We start from the raw sequence: 23644 nt of genomic DNA on the forward strand, positions 1-23644 counted from the left end.
GAATTTCATTGATTATTAATGTACTAAAACTGACAAATAACAAACTTATTACTCTTGATTGTTAATCTGGAATTCTGAAGTTACTGAAATGCCCTTGAAAATGTTGGTGGTGTTTACACTGTACTCCTGTACCACAGTCTGCAGTAGTTTAGCTGCATTGACTCTAACCTGGGGAAGAGGACAGAATCCATCTTATTCATGGAGCAGCTGTAATCATAATCCAAGCTCCTCTTCCTGTGGTAATTAAAATAAGTGTTGAAGGAACCTCCTCTCTGTGGTGGAAGCCTAAAAAGCTGATCTGTCTTTGCCTTAGTGGTAGGGAAAATGACAATTTCTAAGCGGTAAATATAGCATGAAACTCTCCCCATTAAAAGCAATGCTCAAAAAGAGTCTTATGGGGAAGATAGTTCTTGATATTACCTAATATTCATCACTAAATATAACTTCTGTATAAACCAGTTTGAAAATATTAATCAGAAAGAATTTAGCTGATGGAGTAAAAGTAGTGGAAGGAGTTGCACAACAGTGCAGTACTTTCAAACCTTAGGTCTTTCAGTGCCTATGCATCTTATGAATTTTTCAAGTTAAACATACACAGCACAGATTTATGCTTGCAGCACTAACAAGGACAGGCTTAATACATTTGATTCAATTTTTTTATGGCAAAGCAATTAGTAAATCTGGCTGTGTTTGCTGTAGAAGGAATAAAGCTAAATTTACTAATAAAGCTTTCACATTTTAATTTGTAGTTGAACAATAATACTGTTACAAGGGGGTTTTTTGGTAGTAATTCCTGTGAAAGTCTCGACTCTCAGACTTCAACGCTAGGAGCATTCTTTTACTTTGTGTTGTCAAAACTGGATCATTTTAATTTTCCAGGCTGATAATTGATCAACATTTACAGGGTGAGGCAAATTGAATGCCTTTATAATTTTCTTATGATATGTTTTTCTTCAGAATTGTGTAACATCAGAACAAAGTTTCTTAATTCTTCAAGGAATCGACTTTGAACCCATTTCATTGTTTTAACTGTTTGTTGGGTTGTATTTCTGTTACATATTTTATACAGTCTGATATATCATGTTTATTGCATACTTTGATCCACTAAGAAAAATTTCTCCCTTCAGATTTTTATTAAACTTTGAAGACTTTTGAATAAAACATAACTTATATGATCAAATTTCCTTCTTCTAAGTAACCTGTTCTTTCTATATTCCTTATTTTTATTCTTGCCTTTTGTTTCTTATTTTTTCCCTTCTTTAAATGATGCAAAAGTTGCCTGGAAAATCTATATTTAGGACCATGTGTTTGGATCCCAATTATGTTCACGCAACTTGCTCTTGCTTTTTGTTTTCTTATTCCACTCAGAATAAGGAATTTGTTTGCCGAGGACATGACTATGAAAGGCTGGAGGCCTTCCAGCAGCGAATGTTGAATGAGTTCCCACATGCCATTGCTATGCAACATGCTAATCAGCCAGATGAGACCATCTTTCAGGCAGAAGCACAGTGTATCCACATAATCACAAGGCCATACTCTGCATTTACACTTTGTGTGCTTTTAAAAAAAACATAGGTACTCCTACAGCCAATTTCAATCACATGGTGCTTCCACTGAAGTAAATGGTAGGTGAGAATTTCCCTGCATTTTGTCCCAGTTCACCCTATTATGTTTGGAAGTTCTTTGTGTAATTTTGGTTCTATTTAAAAATTCCTTGACATGTTACTGACATTATTTCTTTAGCTAAAAATACCTATAGAACTATCACTACTGTGATAATGGTGTAGCAGTTCAAGGTACAGTAATTCAACTTCTTACAATACAACATTATGTTAGCATGGCATGACATATTGTGTAAGAATATATTTAAGTAAATCCTTTTTATGTACTATTCCATGTAAGTAGCTCTATTTCAAAAATAAAGATGAAATTTGCAACAAAACAGTACAAAGGAATCTCAAACAATCAAAAAATCTCTCTGGTTCCTTTCCCAAACCATTAATAGTATAAAAGCATTTCATGATGCACGTTTTTTAAAGAATTTTTCTTCTATAATGCTTCAGGAGTCAATATGCTTTGCTAATTTGAATAAAGTGGGATAGCCTTAACTGTTCACATATAGATTTGCAGATTTATGCAGTGACACCAATTCCAGAAAACCAGGAAGTCTTGCAGAGAGATGGCATTCCTGATAATATCAAGAGCTTTTACAAAGTAAATCACATCTGGCGATTCCGGTATGACAGACCATTTCACAAAGGGACCAAGGACAAGGAAAATGAATTCAAGGTAAAGTATCATGCCCTTTGCTGATCCTTTGCTGGACCAACGTATGGATTTATTTGTAACACCAACAAAAGCTGCCTTATTGAAACATCATCTGAATTTGCATTATTCAGCTGAGTATGGCACAACAAATTCTCTAGAGGAGTTGGTATCTCAGGTTTGAATATATTTTGAATAAAATTTTATCAAAACTATATGGGAGATGCAGACATTTTGCTGAATATGTGACTAGGAGTGAAAAATTTAATTTGTTGTTTTGCATCTGTGATATATACAAGTCAGAACTGGAGAGAGTAGTCTCAGAAAGGTTTTTTTGGCAGATAGGAAAACATTGTTAAGGAGGTAGTCTGGGGTATGGATAGGACTGCCAAAAGTTATCTCTCTCTAGACCAAGGGAGGGACAGTTTTGACTGAACTGCAGCATAATGACCTGTTCCTGTGTTACCAAGACTAAAAACTACCTCTGAACTTGGAGATTGTCTCAGGAAAAAGCAATAGTTCCTTCCCTTATAGGTAAATACCTTCTGTTCCTCCTGATAAAAATGTCACGGTGAAAATTCATGTTTTGGTGTAATTTTAATTCTGACCCAATAGCAGCACATCCTGATGCAGAAAATATTCTGGCATTCAGACAGACAAAAAGAGTTATCCCATAATACTTTTGTTATAGATTTAGAAGAAAGAACTGTACGGGCAATAAATTAGATAAATTGAGTCACTGTTGTCTTCTAATGTACATTTGGGCTTTGTTTTAGCTGTACAGCTTATAAATATATTTTGTGTAAGCACTATCCTATGTGTTGATTTGCCATCTTACAAACCTCTTGCACAAAGTGCTTACCAGTCGTGTATTTGAGTATTCCATCAGCTGTGCACTCTGGAATCTCAAATAGGGCTTCTCAAAGGAGACCTGATCGTGCTCTCTGATCTGTAAGTTGTTCTGCTTTGGAACTCTTGTTCTTCTCAGATGTTAGATCAGAAAAGAAATACTAAAATACTAATTCTGTTGTGAGTCACTTTTGGAGATTTGGGGACAACATATAATAAAGACTGAAAAATCAGCAGAAATTACTGCTTTAGTAGTAGGGCGTAGAAAGTAAGGAGAAAAGTGAATGTCACTGACTTATGGGATAGACATTCCGGTAGGAATTTATTTAGTATTAGTTAGTATTTATTTTAATGTATACTGTTACTTTAGTGAAGGTGTTCATAAAGGAAACTGGTAATAATTAAGGAAAATATGGAGTTGAATAGGGAAATAAATTGGCTTTATGTATTTTAGAGTCTATGGGTAGAGAGAACCACACTGATCTTGGTGCAGAGTTTACCTGGAATATCTCGTTGGTTTGAAGTAGAAAAACGTGAAGTGGTGAGTATGAGACTCGTGTCAATGCATATTGTATACTGGTTTACTTCCTCAATCATATGATATTTGATGAACTACTTGAAGATTTATTACACATATGTAATTTCTTTGACCAAGGTCTCAAGGTGGCTACAACAAAATTATTTACAGAGTATATCAAATTGTCTGATTTCTCTTGTCTTGAAAGTATTATTAGTAAGAACCACCCTTAGGATTCATTTAAACGGGTGAGGAAAAACAATAATGGGCACCCAAAGGCAACATTTAATGTCAGTAAATTACTTTCTTAAAACTCAGCACCATGTAACATTTAATACTTAGATATAATATCTATAGCTTAATGTATCCTTCAGTGTCCTTGAAAAGTAAACATTCTCCATGTTCCTGTACTATAATAAATGCCACGAGCTACTGAACAGAACCTGTAGGAATAGCATCCAATGTTATTGACACACTGGAATTTCCTCTCCTTGCTTGTTCTATTACTTAAAAAATCCTTAAGTAGATTTGAGATATATTTGGAGGAGTGCTTTTCCTATAAGGTTCTCTAAATAATTGGTCAGTTGCTGAGCCCTGGAGTATAGCATCTCGAATTATTATCCCTCTTCTCAAAGCCAGTCTTAGAATAATCTCATTAGATATAGAGATACCATAGTACAGTTGATCTTCTCTAAAATCTAAATCTTCTCTGTTGTGCTTTACTTTTATAATAGCAGGAAAATGTAATTTGTTCACCATCTTGATATTCTCTTGTAGAAAACCAAAGGTGGAGTTTAGTAAAATCAAAATACTGTGTCACATAAGAAGTTTTGTTAGTTGACTCCTGCTGAGTCCTTACTAGGTTAATATGACCACTAATATGAAGACCTTCAGTTTACTATAATTTTGCCATTATAGTCACCATTTCCAAAAGCAAACTGTAATAATTTTTCTGGGGCATGTATAAGGTCATGACTCGGATTTGTGCTTGTGTGTTTTGGTAAATTATAGCAGCTGCAAGCCTATACTCTTCGCATCACCCGGCTTCTGGTTTTTCTGGCAGTTCAACAATACCTGTGAAAGAACTTCCCCTTCTTGAGAGATGAGAGGCACATCCTGCTAAAGGCTGCCTTTGACTATAACTTGATCATCGTTTTAGTTCAAAGCTTGCACTCAAATTTCTGATCCATGAAATCTCATTGTTTACTTCACTTTGGATGGGGAAACTAACTCACCAGTACTTCAGCTCAGTTCTGTACCCTTAAACTGGTGAAGCTCCCTGACCCTAAGTCCATTTTAGGTAGTTACCAAGGACAGTTTAATCCTAATTCTAAGCATTCTACCACTGGCTGAAAGTATGTGAGTGTGTTGCAGCGAGGGCTGGGTCATCTCTCAAGGTCAGATAATGAATCTATGAAAGAGTGACAGTTGTTTATTTTGATCATTGATTACATGATAAAGTCAAATATCTCCCCTAGCTGAGAAGTACTTTCCCTGTTAAGCTACTCGAGGATGTAGAATAATATTGTTTTATATTAAGAAATCAAAAATTACCTGCAAAATATTTCATCTTTCAGCTGAAGATTAAGTTGTTTGCAATGTTTCTCACTCAATGTTTCAGGTGGAAATGAGTCCCCTTGAAAATGCAATTGAAGTCTTAGAGAATAAGAACCAGCAGTTAAGAACACTGATTAGTCAGTGTCAAACTCGACAGATGCAGAACATTAACCCTCTTACAATGTGTCTAAATGGGGTCATTGATGCAGCAGTTAATGGTGGAGTTGCTAGATACCAAGAGGTAAGCAATTTACTTTCTATTTATTAAATATCCAATTTCTTTCCCTGTACAGATGCAGCTTCTTCTGTATGAATTAAGGACTGAAAGTACAATATGAATAATAGTTATAATTATACGTATATTGCAGTTTTGGGTTAGGTAATGTTAATGATGTGGTTTATTGAAGAAACCATTTTTCTGCCGATAGTACTGTAAACTTACTCCAGTGATGACTCAATTCACAATTACCCTGAATTCTTCAGTGATTTTTTTGGAAATTTTTTTTGGTGTAAATTGAAAAATCTGTGGAATTTTGAAACTTCAGTAAAAAGAAAGAGCTGGGGACTTCTTACAGCCCAACTTGATTTTTCTCCTTCTCCTAGTAGTCTTATGAAATACTTGTCTGTTGCTTTTTCCTTTAACAATGTCAAGTTGAATAACATCCTGTCCACTTGTCTCAAAGCCTGAGAGATTCAGTGCTCACTCAACAGTGTTAAATTTGGTAAAACTGCATCTTAATTAAACTACAAAAAATTGAGTCCGGTATAGCATGAGAATCTGTCATCAAAACTGCAGTGTTATGAAAATTGTGAGACTGAAGCAAAGCAGTAACACTTTTTATGTTTCCTTAACTGCCTTTAAACAACAACAAAACTGTTTAGCATAGTGAAGCACCATGAAGGGAGTCCCTGGAGAAATACAGTCATGTCAGAACTATGTCTGTTTTGAATTAGCAGCGTCAGAGCTAGCTCAGGGTCTCTGCACAGCTTCCATTCTTCACAAGCATATCAAGGGTTCTATCTTGCTCCTTATTGTTGTCCTTATCCGTAATTCTTGATCTCTTAGACAGTGTTCTTGTTTTGATTCCCTTCTGCCCTCTGCCTCTCACAATAATAAATTAGGACCTTTCAGCAATTTGTTTTGTAAATATCAAAACTGTTAGCAATAATTGTGAGGGCTATTTTTCTTCCATTTCTCTCTAATTCTTCTCGTTGCATGTCCATTTTTCAGTCTTTATATGTCTACCTGTTGTTTTTCCAGCTCTTCTGCCTTTCTTGCTATCCTGTTCTCTGTAAATGTTTTTTCCTGTTTCACTTGCTTTTCCCTTCTGCCCTGTACAAAGCTCAAATTTCAGTCAGTCTTGGATTGTTTGGTATTGAGGTAAGAGTGACTATGTCTTTATAATATCTTCCTTCCCTTCAGGCAACTTCCAAGTTTTAAGAAGTGTCCTTTGACCGTCTGCTGCCTTCTTGAGTCTGTCTTCCTTCTTCCCTCTTTTTCCCCTTTAATTTTTTTTTTCTTCTTCTGATGGGGAAAAACCTCTCTCTAATTATTCAGCACCTTCATATTTCAAATGTTAAAGCTATCCATTCACTAGTGGGTACATTTTTTTGCCTATGGTCTCCAGTGACTGTATGATTAATTACTTGTTTAACATGTATTATCAATTATTACAGTTCAAAGGAACTTAAAAAAACATTTTAAAATATTACCTAGAAACTTGTTTTTTAAAGAAAGAGAAACAAAATCTTGTGGTTTTACTCACTTTGTTTTACTTTGTAATTTTATTCTGTTTAGGCATTCTTTGTCAAAGAATATATCTTGAACCATCCAGAAGATGGAGAGAAGATCACACGTTTAAGAGAACTTATGCTTGAGCAGGTAAAGTGGGGAAAAGACTGACAAGATGGCCTTCTCAGCTGGTCTAGCTAAAAATAAAATAAAAAATATTGGAGGTTAATAATTGCCCTATGGTCTTCAGTGTTTTCTGAGTTAGTTTCCAAGTAGAGAGTAACTTTCTAGACAAGCAGGTAGGTTTCTGAGCCATCTTAATATTTTTTTCCCTAGTCCTTTCCATAATCCCCTTAATCACTTCAAACTGTTTTGTGTAAAATAAAGGTTGAGTGAGAGGCCTGTCTTGTCATTCTCATACACAAATATTTGCACAAAATATTTTATCACTACTACAGAATAAGCATTATTTCATTGAAACATTTGATGGCTTTGGTATATTATTTGTATTTTACCAATATTACAGAAAAGTAATTTCACTACAAGTTTTGCCATAAGAGCAAAAAAAGCATTCAAAATCTTATTGCAATGAACGATATCTAGTGGTAATTGGCAGAGTAGGTAGGCAGTAAAATAAATACAAAGTGATCAAATTAGGCATATGAATATTCCATGCATTATATGTTTTTTGCGTTATTACTCCATTCATTTATAAGCCAATGACCTGCTAGCCTCAAATATGAAGTGTTTCCATTTGGAAATGCTGAATATTTTCTTAATCAAAGATCTTACTAATATTTCAGCTTTTTAAACTGGTATTTATCTTTTTTTGTTCTATACAGCATGTTGAAGTTTCAAATTTTATTGCCAACTTGGAATAAAAAGGGTCGCAGCATTGGAATTTGGCAAGACAAAAATTCCATTTTTGGTCAGATCAGCCAAGTGACAGGTCCTCAGACAGTATATATCAGAATAGATGCAATGAGCTCATTTGAATTTCACTGAGCCAGTGTATAGTAATTGACATTATAATATTACTTTTTCAAGCTATAGTTAATTTCACTAATCTTTACAATGTCAAATAAGTTAATAACTTACTGTAGCAAAAACGAGAGTTCCAACAATAGCAGTTCAACCCCCTCTGGCACCCACCGCTGATTTAACATGGAGCATTCTGAAGGGCCGGGATGGCTGTGTGTGTGGATGGATATGCTGCAGTCCTGATCCGAGGACAGGGATGCTGTACAGCTGCGTGCCCGCTTGCAGGCTGCCTGAAAACATCAGCCAGGAGTTCTCATCCAAAGATATTACAGCACACTGTAGCTATTTTGTTTTTAAATCTAAGTTTATCTGATTCCTCATGTAACCAATTCAATATTTAGAATGCGTGTGACCAAATTGGATCAAGATTAAAGTTTTAGCACTGTAATTCTGAAGCCTGGCGTGCCTTGTGTCAAGGATATATATCAGGCCACCACTTATGGAGGTCCCTGGGGAGTTAAAATAGAGGGGCCATGGACTTCATTGCAAATATATTACAGAGTCTCTGGTGGATTTGACCATTGCTCTTGTCTCATGCTTTTTACAACTGTTCTTGTAGAAAATGGCTTTTATATAGGGTTTAGAACTCTGCCTTCTGATAAAAAAGGGGAAAAGTATTCCTCAGGACAATTGTAAAGAGATATCTCAAAGATACCTGCAACTCTCATTTAAATTTAGCTGCTCAAACTGTTCCTTGTCCTTTCTCCTTTTGTTCTAACACCACTTCAACAGTGTTGCCTTTGTAAAATTTAGTCAGATTTTTCACTATGTTATCCATAGTCGTTTTTAGTATTACAGTTGAGTTTGCGTAGGTGAAATCTTCATGAAAGTTGAATGGGAAGAGATGGTAATTCCTCTTGTGTGCTTTTGGTCCTTCAGGCCTTTCTGGTTACAGATCTTTCAGAGATTTAGATAGGTGTTTTTAAGGCAACTTGTATTTTGTTGGAATTTTTTTTTTTTTAATCAGTATCCTAATTGATGATGAGAGCTTAAAGAAAATGGATCAAAAATATTTTTTCCCTTTCTGCAGGCCCAGATTCTAGAATTTGGCTTGGCAGTGCACGAGAAGGTGGTGCCACAGGACATGAGGCCACTGCACAAAAAGCTGGTGGATCAGTTCTTTGTGATGAAGTCAAGCTTGGGAATACAGGTACTCACGTGAGCAGGTGTATGGATAGACCAGAAGACTGTTCAACTGCATTAAGGGTTGGTTTATTTTCCCAAGCAACAAACAGTGACATCTCTTGGTTGTTTGTCCCCATTACAGCTTGTAGGCTTTTTGTAGTACCACAGATCAAAGAGAAAATACAAACTTCCCATACCATGCAGGAGGAAAGTAGTCATGTTTTACTAATAGTGACATTTTACTATCATTAGTGAAAAGTTAAAATATTTTTCTTATTAATGATGAAGCTGATCTAAAATGTCATCTAACTAGATTTATATGTAATTGTCTACATACCTGTATCTTACAAAATGCTTAATGATATTATGTTAATTTTAATTAATCTTCTCTTAATTACTTGCCAGGAATTTCCTGCCTGCGTACAAGCGAGCCCTGTTCATTTCCCGAATGGAAGTCCTCGTGTATGCCGGAATTCCATACCTGTTTCTATGAGCCCTGATGCTGCCAGGGTAATACCACGACGCAGGCAAGTTAAATACTAGTAATGACACATTTTTGTTACCCATGCAAGATGACTCACGAGTACTATTATGTGCATGCTTTCTTGTGTGGTCTGGCTGTGTTCAGCTCTGAGTAGCTGGTATATGTATTCTCTCTCCTTCTTTCTCTCTCTCCCCCCTTCCCTCCCCCAATTAAAGATTAATAAACATGTGCTGTTCTCACATGAGAAATTATAACTGACAATTAGAGTTAACCATTTTATATTTCATTATTCTTACAACAGCCCCTTGAGTTACCCAGCTGTCAATCGGTATTCATCCTCATCACTGTCATCCCAAGCTTCTGCTGAAGTCAGCAACATCACTGGGCAATCAGAAAGCTCAGATGAAGTTTTTAACATGCAGGTATAATCTACTGTCATGCTTCAAACTGTACAGAATATTTCTTACAAGGCTATTTGCTAAAAAAATGCTTCTATTATTTCATTCAGAAATCTCATAACTAGTGCTGATATTTCTTTTAAAAACCAAATCTTTAAATGAGATGTTAAACTCATTCATTTAGAAATAACTTCTTAATGTAACTTTTCCCTTGTTTATATCAGAGCATTAATTTTTTACGAATGTAATAAGTAGCAATGGACTATGATGCAAAGTCATTTGACCTTGCATAGACTTTTCTGTGCTGTTGTCACATTGTGATGTAATTATTTTACTGTATTATTTACATTTCTATTTATTTTGTTTTTTGATACATCTTTATGTAGTTAGATTAATGCGCTTTATACTGATTTGCTATTTTGAATTACGGATAACCTACTTTTAAGAAGTTAAAAGTTCTTTGTTTTAGTGAAAAGTGTGCTATAATTTTTTGTTTTCCAAACCAGTAAATGTGATGTGGTAACAACGTCTCTTCTATACACAGCCTAGTCCATCTACCTCAAGCCTGAGTTCCACTCATTCTGCTTCACCTAACGTGACCAGTTCTGCTCCATCCAGTGCCAGAGGTCAGTGCTCATCTGCTGTGACAAACCATATTAAATGACTCTTTGATACATTATACAGCTGACTTTCTGCATGGTGTTGCTGGTCAAGGCATCATATTTAGCCAATTACTTGAGGAATCTCAATTATTAGAGACAGAGGATTTTTTTTTTGTCATAAGCATAGAATTGAAATGTCTGAGTTTCACTGCATGAATTTAATCACTATACACATTTATATTCTAGCTTCTCCTCTGTTGTCTGACAAACATAAGCATTCCCGAGAAAACTCTTGCCTGTCTCCCAGAGAGAGGCCCTGCAGTGCCATCTACCCTACTCCTTTGGAAACTTCTCAGGTAAGAAGTTTGTTGGGAATCCTCGGAGCACAAATAACTAAGAAGACAATAAAGGCACATGTTGAACTTTGAGCAGATTCAGTGTCTGTTCACTGTTGTAAATTTTCAAGGGTTTTTTATGTTTTTATAAGCAAATACTCTATAATATTTTAGATGTAAGAGATGTGAATAGAATACATAGTGCTTGATCACACTTCTGCTTGATTTCTTTAGGTGTAGGTCTGTTTCTTTCCATTTACTTGCTGAAATGAGGGAGAGATGCAGAGACTTAGCAGAAAACAAAGCCCGCTTGTGTGTAACAAGCATTTGTTCCATCTAGGGAAGAAGACAAAGAATGAAAAACTCTTATCATGGCAGTTGTCCTTGTTGAGCTCCCCTTTGTTTCTTCTGAGAAAGCTAATCCTAGCCACTGTGAGATAATAACTCATTCCATGTGGCAATTCCTATTTTCCAATGTAGTTTCAGAAAAGAATGATAGACATTTTGTTACTCCAGAGAAAAGAATGTACTATGTTCTTGCCTTAAAATGCTGTTACATAGGTCTGTGAAATGTGTATTTTTTGAGCATTCTGAAATTCAACATGAGCTTGGCAAGTTGGCCAATACTGAATCCTTATTTCATCTTTTCTTCTTAATGGACCTATTTTCCTAAAGTGCTTTTCTACACTTTTAAAACACAGCTGTTGTTTTAATCCTTGCCATCACAACACAGTGCCTCTTGCTGAAGTTGAGAAAGATGAGAACATACATAAGAGTGTTAAAGGCTTTCCTTTCAACACTCTCATGTCTACCAGAAGTTTTACTACTGATAAAAACCAGATCCATGATGCTTTATTTTAGATATTATTTATTGGTTTCTCATTAGTTCTTTTCTTGTCCCTTGTTTCTTTGGTTGAATTGGCTCTTGATGTAGTTTTTAATCTCTTTTTAAGTCCTCGTGCTATTATGTGATGGCTTAAGAAGTAGTACTGAGGCTTAGTCAGACTTAAGAACAGTTCTTGGGAACTACTTAGAGCAGATAGATCTACTGGGCACTTAGTCAGTGGTAGTGGAGCCAGAACAACAGACAGGAAATATCAGGAGATGCTCTTTAAATAAAGCGGTTTTACAGTTTGCCGCAAAGAAAAATTATCCCATTTTTACTCCCAGACTACAAACTCTTGCTTTGCCAAGTGGAATGCGACTCCTATCCCCCACTCTATCCGAGATTGCATAAGGGAGGCTGAGGAGCTCGTAGGCCCAGTCTCCGCTCTCTCTGAGACTCGCCCAGCAGCAAAGTCTCCCAATCTGTCTCTACCCTCAGTGTCCCATGAGAGGGTAAGTAGAAAATTAACTTGCTCATACAGTGAAGTATATTTCAAAGATAAGAAGGTCTGACAGTTTCTTTCTGCCCTTATAACCATAAATTAGGATATACCTTTCTGGGGAAAGCTGTAATTTCTTTCTCTGCTGTTCCGTCAGCAGTAAAAATGGACTGTGATCAGAAAGAAAATCCTGATTCTCTGCCTTCTGATAAAGAAGGGGAAAAGAATTCCTCAGGACAATTGTAAGGCGATATCTTAGACATACCTGCAACTCTAATTTAAATTTAGCTGCTCAAACTGTTCCTTGTCCTTTCTCCTTTTGTTCTAACACCACTTCAACAGTGTTGGTTGGAGCTTCACACTGAGAGGAAAGGACCACCCATTTATGAATTACTTTGTTACAGCTTGATGAAAGCAATTTTCATATTAGTGTTTCAACGGGACAGATGAGATACACAGGCAAATTCCTGAAGTTCAAGTCTTTCAGGCTATAGCTACCTTATTTAAGGAAGTTTGATGGACTTCACAGAACAAGACCACAGCAGTACTTCATCCACTTCCTCACTGAAATTGATGCTCAAGGTTACGTACAGCTGTTTTTAGTCAACATCCATTTGTGCTTGCTTTGTGATCTCTGGCTGAATGGTTGTACAGTGTCTCTCCAGCTCTTCCCATACTCTGAAGAGGAATGCCTGCTGTCATTGACTGGTCAACAAGCCTCCTTAGTTTTTGCACTATTATTCTCCCTATTAAGCTTTTTGAATTTCACATTTTTGGGGTTTTTATTTGCTTGTCATTAAACATCCTGTGATTGGTCTTGTTCTTCCATATGGTTTTATATCTCATTCTTTTTAGTATGTCCTTGTACTTCTGTATTTCATTCAGCTTTTGTGTCTTGGTCTCCTCCAAGTTCAGTTGCTTTTTCAGCCGTTGCTCTTTACCTTTGCAACAGAAAAGAGACTTCAAGGCTTGTCCATCACATTCCAGTGCACTGCAGAATTACTAGGCAGTGAACACTCAATCCAGACCAGGCAGGAACATATGGTCACACTTTCTGTCACATCAGAGTACGTATGTAGGTTTACCACCTCAGTTTAATGGTAACTCCAGGAAAACAGATATTACCTGACCCATAATGACTCTCATATGACATAGAGCACACTTACTGTAGCTCGAAGTCTACCAAAAGCATTTTGTCTCTGAGTTGTTTAACATGAAGTTGAATTGGGCTGAAGTATTTGTTCCCCACTTTGTAACAAGAAGCTGCAACATATTAGATCAATGATGATAACTTTGCAGCTGCGTTTGCCATCTTATGGAACCACAGCATAGTGCCTCAACAACTTGGCACAGTGTTCTGTGAACACTGGAAAGATACACAATAATAAGATTTTATTTGGATTTCATAGATCATCTGATCTTGCTTTTAAAGGAAAAAAAAATAAGAAAAACCCCCACATTTATCTGTTCCCATTTCCTCTTGAAAGTACATCTGGATTACTTACAGGATTAACTGTATGCTGTGTACATATGTTTTCAAGACAAACTGGTGACCCATGGATTATCTGAATGCTGCTAAAGGAAATAAATGGTAGAATTTTTTTTTTCATATATTTACTGTGATTTGTAAACCAAATGGATTTTAAGAAAAATAAAGACAAACATGTTGTATGAGTTGGCTCTTATCCACAAGAGAAGTAAGAAGACTGCTACCAAAAAGTCAGGGTTGGAAAACAATGCACAATACTTTTCTTAGGTAACAGCCATAACTTGAATACTATCTTGTTCAGATCCTGATTCTGTAATGCAATTATTGCAAAACTATCCGTATATTTTTAAGTAATCTATTAAGATATCTCTTTAGGAATGAGCTTTATTATGTTTTTTAAGATGCTGGAAACTGTCAGAACTCAGTACATAATAATCCTCCCTCCAATTTCTGTGTGTACAGTTTTCAGAAAACTAGTCTACTCTCTGTATACACATACTTTTATTAAACTGTTTATGTTCTTATGTGATGTTTATCACTCTACCTCCTAAGCAGGTCAGGGGGTGAGGGGGGATAATAACAAAAATATATTTGTTTTCTTAAAGGCTACTGAAAAACAACAGCAGTTATGTGTAAACCATGCTGTTCTCAATTTACAGAGGATTCTCTTTAATCATATTGGAGATGGTGCTTTGCCACGAAGTGATTCCAATCTGCCCGGCTCTGACAAAGGTAAGCGGAAATGCTACAACATGCCAATCTTCGAAGAAGGAAAATTCAATTATTCCATCTTGTTCCTGTAGAATGTTGGTTCTTTTGTGTGCATACTGTCATCTCCAAGTGTCAAAACATTCTAACTGACTAAATAAATTACGGTAACAAATCTAAGTGTCAAAATACTTTACCAAAAAGGGAAGAACTGAAATTGGCACTCAAGTAAGGCCCAGAAGTTTGCAGGAGGAGATGATGGAGCAGCAGGTTTCATCAGGCTGCCTGTGAGACCTGTCCTTTCTGCTTCTCAAGAGAGACATGTGAAGGGAAAGGCCAGCTTCTGGAGAACGGGGCACAGAGAAGGTAAAGAGACGGACCGAGTCCTGAAGTTTGGTACCTACAAGTCCTGTTTACCAAATACAACCCAGTGTGCTTCTGCTTATACTTGGATTGAAAACACCAATTTGTGGTCTCTTGCATTTTGAGGATTTTGTTTTTAATTAGAGTAAATGAGAAATATATGCATTTCCATAGAAAAAAAATTGCCTATTATAATCTTGTACATGGGGAAATCCAGTATCGTTTGCATAGTAATTGTTTGCCATGATTTCATTATGTGCCTCACATCTATAATATGCTCCATCATTTTGTTATGGTATTTCATTCATTTGTGGAATGCTGAATAATGGATGCAGTAAAATAAGTGTATAGAAAATAACTATTGTAATAATTTACTGTAATAATAGCTGATCAGGAATCAGATTTTCTCTAATAAGAGCTGGGGTTTGTAGATATTTTTGTGCTTACATTTTTATGAAAACATAAAAAATGGTGGAAATTTTTCACAGGGCTGAAAAACATATGAAATAATTTAACATGGAAATAGCAAAACTTTTCCACTGGCCTTATGCAGCCAAGTACATCACAGAATTGTTAAAATGAAGTATTCTCTCCTGAAGGCTTTAGCAGGAAAAAAAAAAAAGGCTTGTCAAGAGATGCAGGCATTTGAAGTACCTAGGTCTGGTGCCAGGTGATTTTTAGGATGAGGGCAAAGCCATCATGTTGGGTGACAGCTTGCAATAAAAAGCAAATACTTTATTGTGTATTTTGGCAATAACAAAGCAAAATGTTCCTCTAGAAAACAGATTATTCTGTTCATTGATCCCAGGGTCAACTAAAGTGCAGTTATATTGTAACGATATTGTTTCAGATATGAAACCAGTGTTTTTTTACTCATTGTATTAAGTCTGGTGTCTAGTGAGGTTGCAGTCCTGAGAGCTCTCAGAGTTGCTACAATATCGATAACTGATGCCATCAATTAGCAACAACACTTTGCTTTTTTTTTTTCATCTTTGTAAATAAACACAGGGTCTTTGCATGTGATTCTCTACTCAGAATTGAAACAAGTAAACAAGAAGGAAACTGTCATGGCAGGGCTAGAGGTCTGAGGCTTTTAAAGTGAGGGATTTTTTTTTTTTTTTTTTTTTTTTTGTGGTGTATTTGGGAGGCAAATGAGATGGTTTGAAGTGGTTATTTTCAAATTTTCAACTTTTTTTTTTTTTTTTTTTTTTTTTTTTTTTTGGAAGTATAATTAAAGTTGTGTTTTTCAAGTTAGCTTTCCTGCCCATGTTAAATGCCCTGTCCTTTTTTCCAGTACTGGTGACTTCTTGATAACATGAGATAATCCAGATCTATCAAGAAAGCTGTTCCAGACCTTATGGGATCATTCAGTTAAAGTCATAGAATCTGATCAGGGTAACAGACAAAGAAAACAGCCATTTTTATGCATGTCAAGGTGACAGTCAATTTACATGATCAAGCAGAGATCCTTGACCAGAGATACAAACAGTGTACAGACACTTTTAATTTCTTCCAGTTTTTACTCCCTACATTTTGTGCCCTTCTTTCCATTTTCTTTCAATTTGAATTTGTAATCTATGCAAGCAACACAAGAATGTTAGTACTGAAAGCTTTATGAAGGCGGTTCGATAGGAATTTAGCGAGTTCCTTTCTCTAGTCCCTTCTGTAGATAAAACAAGTAAATGGGAACAGTTTATGAATAGTCTGTTCCCCTCTGCCTGGAAACCTCTAAGTAGGAGTCTGGTGCAAAGATAAACTGATTATATTAACAGGTTTCAAGCTTATCTCCCTTGGTGGCTGGATTTGCAGTGCACCAGAGTGCAATCTCACCTGCTGCTGCTGTTGATGGCCACCACTGCTGGTCACTAACTGACCTGAGGGCCAGGTGCATCCATCAGCTTTGAAAGTGCAGATGTAATCACGAGAGCTTTTCAGGCATGCTTACTGAGTTGTTAGGCGTTTGCATTCTGTGTGGGTTTACCGTCATAGAAAAAAGCAAGCCAGAGAACTGGAAGCCTCTGACAGTTTTTTCATTCTCTTCCAGCTGTAAACAACACCCCCAGCAGCTGGAGTCTGGACAGTGGGAAGGAAGCCAGAAACACATCAGAAAGTGGAAAGCTTATATCTCCTCCTGTACCACCAAGACCTGCACAGACTGGTGAGTTAATGGACATCTCAGGTAAAGTTCTAGTACTTGAGGGCTTAGATTCTTTCCACTGTGTTTGATGTTTAACTTCTTGGGCAGGTTAATTTATTATTTGATTTATTACATGAAAGGCTGTAGAACCACTTCTGCGGGTATTTTCATTTCATCTCATTAATGTTCTCTGCAGTTTCCAATGCTATGCCCATTCACTAATGAATGAGCAGTCTCAGACAGTTCATGCTAGTATGAGGAAGGATGATCAAATTTAATCTTTTGATTTTATGATAATTGGAGGTTAGCAATCAGAAATGATCATTAACCACAAAGTATGTTACTGGCCAGAAAATGCACAGTAATCACGAAAGTACGTGACTTCTGTTACTATAACCGTTTTGCCTTTCAAAAGATTAATTTCCATTTAAAGGAAAGGCTGCTCAAGTGATACTATAAATATAATTGTTCTCAAGGGATTGAGTAAATTTTTGTGTGTCTGAGTTTATCCAGGTATCGCTTGTCTCTTTCGGAGCCTCTGGCTCTATTTTGCCCAGGCTAGCTCGAGACTGCGACAAGACAGGAAAACTCCCCTTTGGCCCTAGAAACCGGGAGGAGTGGCAAGGGGCCTTTTCCCCTTATCGTAAGAGAGACCCCGTCTGTGGCGGAGGAAGGGAGGCAGACTTGATCTGAGGGCGAGTCCAAGGCCTTTATTAAGTCTTTATCCCGTCCTAATCGGACGTCTGCCTCAGTTCTGCAGCTCAGGCCAAGTCCTGGCCCGGCCTTGTGTCCTGGGCTTACATACAGGGAAGGGGCTAAAGGAGGGGACAAACCAACACCCAGTGAGGGATAAGGTGGGAGTGGAACAGGGTTGGAGGGACATTCAAAGAAACCAATGGGAACATAAAGGGAAGAACCTCCTCGGCTCCTGTTCTATCATTCGATGTCCTTACCCGAACTCTCCAGAAGGTGGGAGGAACAGCCAAATGACAGACAGGGCCCATAGGAGGGGAGTGGGAGGAGTGACAGGGAAAAGGGGTAGGGACAAACCTCGGAACATAAAGTACAGAACAAACCATTGTAACAAAAATGAACAACATAAAATACAATATGAAAATTAATAAAGCAACGCAGCATCCAGGTATGTTTCTAGTATATTTGGAAGTAAATGTTTGATATAAGTATTTATATATATACATTTTCTATTTTCCTTATTTGACTTGCAAATACATAATATATTTCTTAAGAACAAAAAGGGAAAAGTTGTCATACTGACTCTTTTTTAAAATTGTTATAATTTGGCAGATTATAAATCAATTTACAGTGATATAAAATTTGTCAGAAAAGGCAGATGCAGAAGTTTTTTATATGTGGCTGTACTGCAAGATAATCCAGAGAACAAAGCAAAATAAACAAAATCTCTAAAATTATTTACAGCCATCGGCCAAGGGGACTAGAGATAATGCTTATGTATCAAATGATCTCTTATTCACTTGAAAAGATTTCTTAGTGAAAATTATAATGCCACAAGTGCACTGAAATCTTTTTAACTTTACAGCATCACCAGCAAGACACATAGCCTCCATTTCCCCTTCTCCTGCTGGAAGATCACCAATGAAGGTACTGACTGTCCTACTGCAGTGATTTGCCTTTGTGGGACAAGATCTTGTGTGTTGTGGAGTAGATGGTTTATATTTAATGTACATCATTTGAGTTTATAATATGTTCTCTTTTTTTATACCTGTACAAAATCCAGTATTCTGTCTCCAATATGGAAGAAGGGGAGGTGCCACAAAAACCTGCTGTGCAACCCATTTGTCTTGTTCTTCCAGCATTCAGAGCTGTTAGATTAGAGGATCCATTAGAGAGTATTCCCTGCTTCAATCATTTTAATACTCATTTTTCTCTGCAGGTTGAGCCAGGAAGGTTATAAGAAGTTGCAAGCAGTTTGATACCTGCCAGTAGGAAGCATTAAACATAGATTGTGAATAAGCACTGGTTCTTCTCTGGCAGTTAAATATCCAAAGTAATTTGAGATCCAGGCTAAACCGAGCAGGTTTCTATTTCAAGATATTTGCATATGTTGGTACCCACATATTGGTATAAGCTTTTTTTCTGGAAAACTTGACTGGGAAATCTGTGTTTTCAGATAGTTTCTCCAGCACTGGAGCACACAAACATGCAGCCTGCTTATTCTGGGCAAACCCTGGTGCTGGCAGAGTGCATAACATTGTCTTGGGGATAGCTTCTGCCACCCCATTGAAGCAGAGATCATTCTGCAGGTAGAAATGTCAACAACATGGAAGGAGAGCAAATAGAAAAAGGAGCATGACTGGTGCTTCAGGCACTCAGATGGAAGGACAGAGGGAAGCAACCTTGCCAAAGTAACCCCTCACCTTCCCAAAGTAACCCCTCAGCAACCCAATGCCTAACTAATACTGCAGAGATTCACATTGCCTGAGGAGGAAAACAGCAGCCCTGAGTATTTCCTTTTACCTTGAGGTCTCTAATTACAAGTCCACACTCATTGCCCTGTTTGCCTTCCCATAAGCCTGTAACATTTCTACTTGTGTCTGCACAGTGGTCCAAATTCATAATAAAGCAATTCTGCTGGCCATCAGAGTGCCCCGCAGTCCTCTTACGATTCTGCTGAAGTGAGCACCAATCCCAAGTTTTGCCCTAATTGATTACTAGGAAGTTCTTTATAACATTAGGGTCTTGTCCAAAGATGAGTGACCCTTCCTGTTCATCCTGAGTGGACACAGTACTGATGATTCTAAGGGATGTTGAAGCTTGTCCTAACATTCTTCTTCTATAGGTCTAGACAGAATTTAAGCATTTTACAAAGTCTGGATTGCTGCTTGGAAGAAGAATGCTGGGCCAAAATACTTCTGAGAACTGCTGAATCTCATTTTGAGCATCCATGAAATTCCAGACTGTTTTGGTGTCAAGACTGATACTTGCTGCTGGTAAAAGTAGTCTACACTGTTTTACCAGAACCAAGTGCTTACCCGTGCAGGCTTTACATATTTGACGTTTTTCTGAATGACAAAAGCAAAGGTCCTAAATCTCATACATGGTTGCTTAATCCAAGTGTCCAGTGTACTTGAAACTGGAGCCATATACATAATTTATTTGAAAACCTTTACCCTGGATGTTTGTGGGAGTAGGAGTGCAGTTGCAGCCTCCTCACATATGAATGGAACATGAAACAAGTAGTTAAACAGGTTCTTGAGAAAAAAGTTCTTCACTAGGTGTTGAGCTTTAAATAAAACTCACTTTGCTTTTCCACAGCTGTATATATAGGGCTCAGACTTTAGCCTTTCTTCTAACAGTGTGCTACCAGAGAAAACCATCCTAGTACAAAACCCACTGTTGTAAATGAAGATTTTTTTTCTCCATTGATTTCAGTGTTCTGTGGATCCAATCCTAGATGGGTAATTAAAATTGTCTCAACAGCATAAAGTCAGTGCAGCCAGCTCTGTACACTCCTGCCTCTCTCCTCTTCCTCCACACCTGTTCTTTGTTGCATGGCTCACACTCCCACCTCAAGCTGAGCAACTGAGCGTCAACCAGTCTAACAAGAAAATAGGAGTGACAAATTTGTCTTTGATTTCTCCATCCCTTTTTTAGCCTGAGGCTTGAGGCCAGTAAGTCAGGATTGTCTCAGATGACTCCAGTCATAATTAAATATGTTGCAAAAAAATTTTAACTTGGCAAGTGTGAGCTAACCTTTTACAGTTTTCAGTTGAAATTGCTTCACTGGAATATAACTGCTCAATGGTTTTAGGTAGGTCTTTATTGTCCATGCCTTTTATTCATCATCAGCACAGTTGTTGCTGCTTGGGCCCTCAGCTCCTGGTCCCTCACCATCCCTCACTGACCTGTGAGGCTACTGGTGCAACCTCTGGCCACCTGTGCCTTCCATATGGCCCCTGTCCCTGAGGCACACATAGTGTTTTGTGTTTGTATGTCTAAGGAACACGTGGGAGATGAGGGAGAGGAAAGGTGGTGATGCTTTCATCTCCTGCCATTCTGCTGCTGCCCCAAATGGGAGCAGGAACAGCAGAGAAGGGGGCTGGCACCCAGCAGCAGCTCATATCTTAATATCTGCTTTGTGCTAACCCTCCAGCACTGGTTGTATGGTACGCTCAGAAATGATGCTATGATGTAAATGCACTTTCACTGCATGGCAATGCACTAAAAGCTGCGAGGAAAGTTTTGGAAACTGAATTTGGGATATGAGAGCCTGCAGTAGCAGCAGTGGCTGGGCTTTGGCGTTAGGGGGCAGGACACTCCCAGGTATGCCCTGAGCCTGGTGATGCATTCCACTTCCAGCTGGGAAAACTAGGGGTGAATTCTAAAGACTTCCAGATTTTTCCAGGGTATTATGACAGTGTGATGACATTTTAAAACAGTTTTATTTCCACTTATATGAATTACTGGCATGACCACTATCTAAGGTGTACCTAGGCATTATTGAAATGAGCTTTTTATCAGTTTCTTGCCAGGTCTTGATTAAACAGGGGCACAACCATTTCTGTTTATCAGAGCTCAGAGTTTCATGCACAGTATCTATGTATGTTTTCAGTCTGAGCACAGAAACACTCTCCCTCCTATATGCCAGATAAATTCTTCTTCTGCCCTTTCTTTTGAGCAGGGGTCTGTGCAATCATTCACACCGTCTCCAGTGGAGTATCATTCCTCGGGACTCATATCCAACTCCCCGGCGCTGTCAGGGAGTTACAGCAGCGGCATCTCTTCGCTCAGCCGATGTAGCACATCAGAAACATCAGGCTTTGAAAGCCAAGGCAGCGAGCCAGCAGTGACTGTCCCAAGCTACAGCATTTCTGAGGAGCCTGTGAGAAAAGAAAGCAAAACCCCACCACCTTACAGCGTGTATGAACGGACTTTGAAACGCCCCGTTCCTCTACCTCACAGCCTCTCCATCCCGCCCGCTGCAGACCCTCCGGCACTGCCACCCAAGCCACAGCTGGTTCGGCCAAACAACCTGGAAAACAGCAGCAGGAGGACTGAGCAGGTTCCCCGGCCCAGGCCTCTGCCCCGCAAAGTCTCTCAGCTATGAGAAGCCACTTTTTTATTTAATTGCAACACATTCTTTACTGTTTAAGAAATAATATTTTTTAAAAATGGTAAAACTCATTTAGTTAGGCACTTTAATATTTTGTCCACCTTTTCTTTTGAGTAATTTTGAAATGCTTATTAATATTACGTTGCACATTTAAAATGAAATTACTAATTTAGGTTGCCAGATATTATCGGAAGCATGAATTAAACAATTTTCTTTTTTTTTAATTTCATGGTGGTGAATACTGATACATGCTCTTATTTGTACTTTAGTTTTATTTAAAAAAAATCTAAAACCCTCTCATCTGAGTTAGCTGAATGCTTCTTACAAAATGCAGAATATACTGACTGGATCTTTACTACTCGAGATAAATGCACGCTTTCTAACAAAGTAGTCTGTAGACTAGGATGTTTCTGCAAGTAGGCTGAAAGTTGTTTCTCTTATCTGATGAACAGGTTGATCATTTCAAATGTATGTGACAAAACTGAGATATAATCAAAGTTATACAGCAGAGGACTGTTGTAAGAATGTGGTTTAGAATTTTTGAAACACACACTTGGCTTATGTTATTTTGAGGATGGAAAAATACCTGTATTTCATTCAGCGTACAGCACCATTCTGCTGAATCCCAATAAGGCTTTGTGCCGTTAGTGTATGTACCTGACACTTTTTTTTTTTTTTTTTTTTTTTTTTCTTTTTTTTTTTTTTTTTGAGGTGCAATTTACTTTTCTTCTTCCAGTTAATACGTTTTTTGTTGTTGTTTTAGTTTTGGGGGTTTGGTTTTTTTTTTAAGATAGCAGTTTTCTAGTGAATGCTCCCTGCTGTTCTTGAAAGTTCACCCTAAAATACAATCTGTGTATGAAATAGGTACAAATTAATTGTTCATTTTACTTGTGTACAAGAATCAGTACTGACTAGTATCAAGGCAATTCACTAAATGAGCCAATTTTTAAAGATACAAATGGCTGGTTTACAATCCATACATTTCAAAAGCTAAGTGTGAAGGTCATTAATAATTTTGTTAAAAATCTAGCAAAACTTCTGAACAGGTCCTTGGATGTGTATGTGCCACTGGAGCTGGGCTTTTGATTTGCTTTTTAGCTTGAGTTCATCACCATCATCTTTATTGTTGAGAATGGTGTTTGGCCTTAGGTTGTATTTTAGTGACTGGCATCTAAAGAGCTCGGGAAAGCTAATGCCAAGACATAGGAATGTGGAGGGGAAGTAAAAAAAAAAAAGCACCTTCTGTGTGTATGTTTTGTATCCTCTTTCTTTTATTGACTTTTTAAATGTGCTTGGGAACAGATGAGTGAACTGCATTTTAAATCATATTGTTAAAAATATTCTCCCTCTTTTGTTGGGAAGCTCATGTTGATCTTAGCTGTGTTTGATTTGTTGATAGTTTAACTGGAAGAAAGTGACCACTTTTTTATATTCTCTCAATTAAACCTCCAGCAGTTACAAGCTGTTGACAGTAGTTATAGAAGTTTTCTATAATAAATGTTCAGGTATTTTTGTACATAATTGGTAAATTTTAATAAGGAGTGTACCATTATGTGAAAAAGAAGAAAACAGTTGTGTATGCAGTAAGATTGTTATAATTATGCCAAATACTTTATGTATGAAAA

At 37.4% G+C, this 23644-nt stretch overlaps 1 protein-coding gene across 4 annotated transcripts in view; it reads left to right on the plus strand.

Moving 5' to 3' along the window:
- Positions 1-22738, plus strand: part of DOCK4 (dedicator of cytokinesis 4) — a 244634-nt gene extending 221896 nt beyond the window's left edge. The window contains exons 40-54 of one of the 4 annotated variants that reach the window (XM_040062079.2): positions 1369-1510; positions 2123-2289; positions 3569-3655; positions 5253-5429; positions 6987-7070; positions 8992-9111; positions 9492-9613; positions 9872-9992; positions 10513-10594; positions 10817-10926; positions 12076-12243; positions 14379-14451; positions 16835-16948; positions 18486-18547; positions 21588-22738. In XM_040062079.2, the coding sequence (XP_039918013.1) occupies positions 1369-1510; positions 2123-2289; positions 3569-3655; positions 5253-5429; positions 6987-7070; positions 8992-9111; positions 9492-9613; positions 9872-9992; positions 10513-10594; positions 10817-10926; positions 12076-12243; positions 14379-14451; positions 16835-16948; positions 18486-18547; positions 21588-22013 (2055 nt within the window). In that variant the 3' untranslated portion in view covers positions 22014-22738. The remainder of the gene's footprint in view (positions 1-1368; positions 1511-2122; positions 2290-3568; positions 3656-5252; positions 5430-6986; positions 7071-8991; positions 9112-9491; positions 9614-9871; positions 9993-10512; positions 10595-10816; positions 10927-12075; positions 12244-14378; positions 14452-16834; positions 16949-18485; positions 18548-21587) is intronic. The other 3 variants (XM_040062080.2, XM_040062081.2, XM_040062082.2) reach the window with 3 other exon arrangements.
- Positions 22739-23644: the final 906 nt, after the last annotated feature.

This window comes from Hirundo rustica, chromosome 4, assembly GCF_015227805.2.
Source record: "Hirundo rustica isolate bHirRus1 chromosome 4, bHirRus1.pri.v3, whole genome shotgun sequence".
NCBI lineage: Eukaryota > Metazoa > Chordata > Aves > Passeriformes > Hirundinidae > Hirundo > Hirundo rustica.